Here is a 7,939-nt window from a genome sequence, read left to right as displayed (position 1 = left end):
TCTGTGTGCAATTCTCAGCTCAAACTTCACACACACTCTAGAGCATCTAGTGTTCACACGTACCGTCGACGCAGGACGGGGCGGCTCTGGTTGTTCCTGCCACCTGTCCTGGGAAGCAGGAGCACTTGACGGTCTGCGAACGCTCCTCGATCTTGTTCTTGTTGCAGCAGCGATGTAAAGACACGACCTCACAGGTGCCCGTCCGCACCTCAACAACTGCACACACACATTAACACATACTCAACAATGCACACTTATAAGCACACTTAATACTGCACACACATACACACACAATGGGGGCCGGCATCCTGACTTTTATCCTACCCATCAGATTATGCTACCAATATTTGAATGATTCTGAGGTTAAGGTAAGGAGATATTAGAGCTTCATATCACACCACTCCTCAGTAGAATTACACTGGTAGTGAAATCTGATGTGTAGCATATTGCATCATCAAAATAAGCCACCTACTTTTTGAATGGAATGTCGGATAATCTGAAAAGGTAGGAGATATTGAAAGAACACCGGGTCTTTTAAACATTCAATACACAGGGTTCAACAATATGGACTGCCCGATGGCCCGGGGTCAGTGTGAGAGACGCTTGGGACAGAAGACGGGATCATTACTGGCCCGATGGCAGCCACCTTTGATTAAATAATTTCGAACTGCAATAAAATACCTTCACATTTTCCATACTGCTCTTTTTGTTTTGTTAACACAGAATTTTGCTCATATATTTATTAACATCTTTAAATGTAATTTAAATACATTATTAATGCTTAAATAATTATAGACATTTTTTTTTACATGTTATTAAAAATATGTGGCTAAAAAAATTGCTATTAAATTAAATTTTTTCTTTGGTGGGGTAAAAATCAGAACCATTGTTCCAATCGGACCAGTAGAAGAAATCCTTAACGTTGAATCCTGATATTTATCTGCAATAATTCCAATAATTCCACACCGTAACCCACTAAGTATTATTAATATTATCATTACACTATTATTATTATTATTATCATAGCTATTAAGACTACTCTCTTCCCCACACCCACTACATTGTTTATTCATACCTTCATTTTCTTTTCGACCTAGTCTCTTTATTAATCCACGGTTGCCACAGTGGAATGAACCGTCAACTTATCTAGCATATGTTTTACGCAGCGGATGCCCTTCCAGCTGCATCCCATCACTGGAAAACATCCATACACACCCCTATAGCGCATTTGTTTGGACTGTGGGGGAAAGCGGAGCACCCACGCCAACACGGGGAAAACGTGTAACGGAGGCCAGCGAGTAAGTGCTGTACAGGTAAACCTCACTCCTCTGCTTCCTTATTAGACTCCCATGCGGAAGGTTGCTGGTCCGATCCCAGCTCGGAGCGGGTTGGGTGGTGCTGACACTGACAGGACTAGAACCAACGACCTTCTTGCTATGAGATGAACGTGCTACCCACTTCGCCACCGTGCAGCCCACTATTATTATTTTTAGCTATTACTTCTACTCTCTTCCACACCCCCACTATATTCATTATTAACGTTATTATTATTATCATTACCTATGTACCTGTTTAAAATACCGTATCTAAATATTTATATGCATTCATTGTATACAAAAATAAAATATAAATAAATGACTAAACAAATAAATAAAATGTAAATGGAAACAAACAAACAAACAAAAGCATTAAATCAATGGTCTCAAACTGGATTCCTGGAGGGCCGCAGTTTAGCTCCAACAGCTCCAACTCACACCTGCTTAACAGTCTCTAGGAGTCTTGAACACCTTGATTAGTTGGATCAGCTGTGTTTGATTATGGAGCAACACTGCAGCCCTCCGGGAATCCAGTTTGAGACCTATGCATTAAATGAAACCAACTAAAACTAAACTGAATGTGAACAGCCGAGTTAATAATAGTAGAAATGAAAACTAACGTAAAAATATAAGACTCTTATAACCTTGGTGGCTGAGCTGGTTATATTCTGACTCCAGCTGATTAATTATTTACACACTGTACTGTGCTGCTCTTTTAATTGCTGCTGACATTTCTGTGCTTGTATGTGTGTGTGTGTGTGTGCGTGTGTGTGTGTGGTAAACAGCTAATTAAGACTTTGTATACCACTCTCAAAGCTTTTCTAATTAAAAAGTGTGTGTGTGTGTGTGTGTGTGTGTGTGTGTGTGTGTGTGTGTGTGTGTGTGTGTGTGTGTGTGTGTGTGTGTTTGTGTGTGTGTGTGTGTGTTTCTGATACTGAAGATATCTGCTGGATCTGGGGACATCGGTGAACAAGAAATAGAAAACAGGAAACACACTGCTGTCATTTGATTGGTTCATGTGATCAAACTGATGCTAATGAGAGCAGAGAATGAATGAATGAGTTCTTCCTCAGTGTCTTTGGTGTTGTTTTGCTGGACGGATATCTAAAACGTTCATAAATCAGAGCTAATGATCTAAAACTATTGAAGAATGCAAGTTCAAAATAAAAATGCAATTATAACTATTGCCTTAATAATATATGCAATATTCATATCGCAGAAAATGGTGTTAGTTACAGTAGTTGTAGCTGCTGCACGCATAGGTTCTTTATCCAAATCTGACCAATCAGATGAGGCCTTTCCTATCTTTAGCCCCGCCCCAGTAGGTGTTGTTGAGAAATATCAATAGTATCTGGATGCATGATGCATGCTGAGATTGAATGAGATGCAATGTCAGACACAATGCCCTATGGAGCTAGTGATGTCACTGTGAGGGGTGGGGTTAGGTGAGCTCATTAAAAAGCATTGCATGCAGCTCTGATTGCATCTGCACCAGGTTTGCATCTAGACCCCTCTCAGAAATGGAGCTGATTATAAACACTGATGCAGAGGAAAATCACCACAGACAATCTCAATCTGGATTTATGTCGAGGTTCACACTCTTATGGTGTTTTAAAGTCTAAATGTCTGCATCTTGGCATAGTTTTTTAGATTTAATTAGCTTCATTTCAGAGTGATCATTACATTTTTAAATTGGTGATTAAATTAAGTTTTGCATGTTAGGTATATCAAAGAAATATGGTATTTGGTAAATATCTTCTTAAAAAAAGATCATCACAACACTCAGCAGCAATATTGCATATTTTCTCAGCATCGTGCAGGACTAATAAAAACATCAAAATATTTATTTTTAATAAGAATATGGTGAAAAACATGTGAGGAGGAAGAAACTCACTGTGAAGCTCTGTGGAGTGAGCTGAAGATCTCAGGAGAAGCAGAAGCAGAAGAAGAGTCTGAGAGAGAAGCAGAAGAAGATCTCGGACACTCATCCTGCACACACACACACACACACACACACACACACACACACACACACACGGAGTCAATTAGTTGGACATCAGTAACTAACTTTATCAGTGGGTGTCGATGAAGAAAAATGTATTTTCGCATTTGTAGAGGTATGTACACACACACACACACACACACACACACACACACACACACACACACACACTTCATTTAACATTTATTATTACTACAAGTAAACTTGAATTGAACACACACACGCATACACACATACACACACACTACATCAGACATGTAATACTACAAGTAAACTATAACTGAATTGTGCACATACACACATATGCACACACATGTTGGTATTTGTGATTTACGAGGACTCTCCCTCCATATTTCCCCCTTTTCAGCTTCTCTCTGGAGCTGACAGCATCCACAGATAACCAAATTTTTTTTTCCTTTTTTCTGATTCACTTAACAATTTTCACACTCCTTGTTCTCCTCTTCAATGGTGCAGTCTCACCCCCTTCAATTCACTCTGATAACTTATAAAAATAACTTATGATAATAAAAATTATGTTCAATATATTCAAACTTATTACTCCAAACACTCCCATTAACTTTCAATCATCCCACAGTTTCATTTTCACATCTTATACACTTTATCAGTATAGGTGAGGTTTTGTTTTTCCTCAATAATACAAGAATTAGAATAATAAAAATGTAAACAAATAAATAAAATTAAAACTCTCTAAAAACATCAAAAAAATTGACTAAAAGGAAATCCACACCCATGAAAATATGCTCCAATTAAAAATATCAACATATATGATTAAAATTCAACACTTGTAAAAATATGATTAGAATTGAAAATTGTAACAATATAATGTATAATATACAGCAAAAAGTGCTTATTATATGGCCCTAATCCAAACCAAACCCTCACAGCAAACCTGTGCACAATATTGAATATGAAAAATATGAGCATTTTAAGCATTTTAAATTAGAAGAACACAAGACATGTCCTCATAAACCACAACAATGTTGTAATACGCATGACACACACGTTTCCGTCCTTGAAAACCACACAAACCAGCACACATAACACACATCATTGAACATGTATCATTACAAGTAAACTTGAATTAAACTGAACACACACACACACACACACACACACACACAGACACGAGTGGGTCTGGTTGTGATCATGTAAACGATCTCGCTCACACTGCTGGTAATTACTGGCAGCCCGCAGGATCATTTACACACAGATTATGAACTGATATTCACCTTCTATATTCCATTACGGAGATGCTGGATAGGCCAGCGCTTCTCTCCTCATCCGCATTAGGATTGTGGTTGACAAACCAGAGTTATAGATCAGCCAAGACATCCACACACTACAGTCACACACACACTATACACATATATAAAAACACACACCCAAAAATACACACATACTACACATAAACACTCTACACAGGCACACCTGCACTCATTCATACACACACACACACACACACCTATAAGCTCTATGGTAATACACTGTTAGCAGCACCAAATCCAGTCCCACACAGCTTCTGGTTTTAATTAAGGGAGTTTTTACCAGCTATGAAACTGTATTTGCAGTATTTTAGTTGCAGAATCACAGTATAATGACCGAATTTACAGTAAAATTACAATATTGAGGTCTTAAACCTTTCAAAGTGCAAAGATATTTGAAGTAATTGTGCAAATATGAACATGATTTATACGCAGCCGATTGTCCTTGTTTATTAAATCTGACTGTGTTTACTGTTCTCTGTGTCTGTGAATAAAGCAGACAAACACACGGAGGTGTAATGTTTACATAAACTATCAATTCTCCAAGGTGTGACCTGCTTCTTGACATCACGCATTAACATGCAGACCCTGAGCGCTATATTGAGCACTAACTCAGACAAACATTTCTCTTGATTTCATACTAATAAACGCTGTGTAATTGCTCTCAGGCATCTTCATGCAGTATCACCTTGGGACTGCGGTCAAATGACCTTATAAAAGTCTTTAATTCGAGCGCCGGAGGGAGGAACGCAGACGCGTTTTCTCATTAAGAATCTGTCAGAGAGGAGCGGGCCGTTTTTTTTAATTGTGTTTTATTCTGAACGCTCTTCATGTTTAATTCAGGCCTTTGTGTTGTACTGCGGACCCTCAGGACATCTGCATAATTCATGCGCAGAATGGCCAGAACAAGAGAACACGCGTCACAAAAAACAGTTTGTACGACTGCAAACATTAATAAACTCTGATGCATCGGCCGGATGAATTATTAAAGGTAAAGTCTGGTTAGGAATGAGGCTGTGGTGCGAGGCTCATCTCGTTCATCTTCATTTGCATCTGAGACAGAATCAGGATTTTCTGAAGCTGTGTGGAGTGTGGAAAGCTGAAGATCTGCTCATGTTTCTCCAAAACCAAAGTGATCAGCAGAGCCATTATTGCAACCCAATCCTGCTGTTTGCACTGACAGAGAGAGGAGCTTCAGCTTTCATTACTGCTCCTCAGAGTGTCACTGCAGGGGGGCGACTGCTGAGGAGGTTTAAAGGAGACCCTATTATCACCCTTTATCCCAGATGTAAAGTAAGTCTCTGATGAGTGTGTGTGTGTGTGTGTGTGTGTGTGTGAGTGTGTTTGAGCTGTCGCTTTAAATGCAAATGAGATTTAAAAAGAAGGCGGAGCTACAAAAGGCTGTGCATCACCATAGCGACAGATGTAAAACAGCACTAGTGTTCTCAGAGTGAGTCAGGGCAGATGTTGTCAGTGTCTTGTCTTCTCCTCTCTTTTTCTTCTATGTTCTCCACCTCTTCTTCTGCATCTTTTTCCTCCTCTTCTCCTCCTCCACCACTTTTTCTTCTCTTCCACTTCTTTTTACCTCCTTCTCCTCGCTCCTCCTTTTCTTCTCCTTCACCTGTTCTCCTTCTCTTCTCCACTTTTGTCTTATCGTCTTCTCCTCATTTTCTTCTCCTCCTTTACTTCTCCTCTTCATCCTTTTCTTCTTATCTATTTCTCCTCCTCATTTTCTCTCCTCATTTTCTCCTTCTTCTCCATCTTCCTCATCCTCTTTTCCGGCTCCTCATCCTCTTCTCCTCCTCCTTTTCATCCTCCTCTACTTCTTATCATACGGTTTATCCTCCTCTTCTTCTCCTTATTTTCTTTTCCTCACTTTCTTCTTCTCCTCTTCTCCTGCTTGTTTTCTCCTTCTCCGTCTTTTCCTCTTTTTCTCCTTATACTCTTCATCCTCATCTTCTCCTTTTCCTTTGTCTTTTTTCATCTTTTTCTCCTCCTCTTCTTCACCTCTTCCTTTTCATCCTTCTTTTTATCTTCTTCTTGTCCTCCTCATTTTCTCCTCCTCATCTTCATCTTCTCCTCATTTTATCTTCCTCCTCCTCTTTATCCTCCTCTTGGTTTTCTTCTCCTCTTCATCTTCTTCTCCTCCTCCTCGTTTTCTTCTTCTCCTCTTTATCTTCATCCTCCTCTTGGTTTTCTTCTCCTCCTCTTCATCTTCTTCTCCTCCTCCTCGTTTTCTTCTTCTCCTCTTTATCTTCATCCTCCTCTTGGTTTTCTTCTCCTCCTCTTCATCTTCTTCTCCTCCTCCTCGTTTTCTTCTTCTCCTCTTTATCTTCATCCTCCTCTTCCTATTCTTCCTCCACTTCTCCTCATACTCTTCACCCCCCTCTTTTTCATCTTCTCCTTTTTTCATCTTCTCCTCTTCTTCTGCTCCTCCTTGTTTTCTCCTTCTCCTCCTATTCATCCTCCTCTTTTTTCTTTTCCTTTTTTATCTTCTTCTCCTCTTCATCCTCCTCCTCTTCTCCTCTTATCGTCCTTTTTTTCTCCTTGTTTTATTTTCCTCCCCCTCTTGTCCTTCTCCTCATTTTCTCCTCCTCTTCTTCTCCTCGTTTTATCTCCCTCCTCCTCCTCATTTTCTCCTTCTCCTCATCTTCTTCTCCTCCTCCTTGTTTTCTCCATCACCTCCTTTTCCTATACTTCCTCTACTTCTCCTCATACTCTTCATCCTCATTTCCTTCTCCTCCTTTTTATTTCCTTTTTCATCTTCTTCTCTTCATCCTTCTCATTTTCTCCTTCTCCTTCTTTTCATCTTCTTCTCCTCCTCGTTTTCTCCTTCTCCTTTTCCTACTCTTCCTCTACTTCACCTTATACTTTTCATCCTCCTCTTTATCTCCTTCTCTTTCCTTTTTTCATCTTCTTCTCTTCATCCTTCTCATTTTCTTCTTCTCCTCTTCTTCTCCTCCTCGTTTTCTCCTCCTTCTCCTCCTCGTTTTCACCTTCTCCTCCTCCTCTCCTGCTTTGCGGTCTCTGGTTCCAGTCTGGAGTTTCAATCAATGTGTGTGTTCTTCAGAGCGCCACCATTAGCTCTGCGCCCCACACACACTGATCAATGTCAATCTGCCTCTAATGCTGGCCTGTGTAATATGAACAGCCTATTTCTGATCTGCTTTTAATTGCTCTTTTTGTGATGGCAGCATCAATAATGAATACACTCCTGAAAAAATAAAAGCTAGCGACTGTTTTAAACGACAGCAGACGTTAGCGATCTTCACGATCACACACACATATGTTCATCAGGAGACTGACGGCGTTTCTCTTTTATCAGTGGAACTCAATAT

At 39.8% G+C, this 7,939-nt stretch overlaps 1 protein-coding gene across 9 annotated transcripts in view; it reads right to left on the bottom strand.

Moving 5' to 3' along the window:
- LOC101882435 (chemokine-like protein TAFA-2) overlaps positions 1-7,939 on the bottom strand; it is a 23,554-nt gene that overhangs the window by 3,134 nt on the left and 12,481 nt on the right. For 7 of the 9 annotated variants that reach the window (XR_012401665.1, XR_012401660.1, XR_012401661.1 and 4 more), the window contains 2 exons: positions 3,211-3,305; positions 64-216 (listed from right to left, as the gene is read on the bottom strand). Coding sequence is in view for 1 of the 9 variants with exons in the window: in XM_073946798.1 (XP_073802899.1) it covers positions 64-216; positions 3,211-3,304 (247 nt within the window). In the remaining 8 variants the exon portion in view is untranslated. Of the gene's footprint in view, positions 1-63; positions 217-3,210; positions 3,306-4,568; positions 4,613-5,289; positions 7,692-7,939 lie in introns of those variants that run through there. The other 2 variants (XR_012401666.1, XM_073946798.1) reach the window with 2 other exon arrangements.

Source organism: Danio rerio, chromosome 4 (assembly GCF_049306965.1).
Source record: "Danio rerio strain Tuebingen ecotype United States chromosome 4, GRCz12tu, whole genome shotgun sequence".
Classification (NCBI taxonomy): Eukaryota; Metazoa; Chordata; class Actinopteri; order Cypriniformes; family Danionidae; genus Danio; species Danio rerio.
Note: the sequence above shows the minus strand (reverse complement) of the source record. Positions and strands in the feature narration are given on the sequence as shown.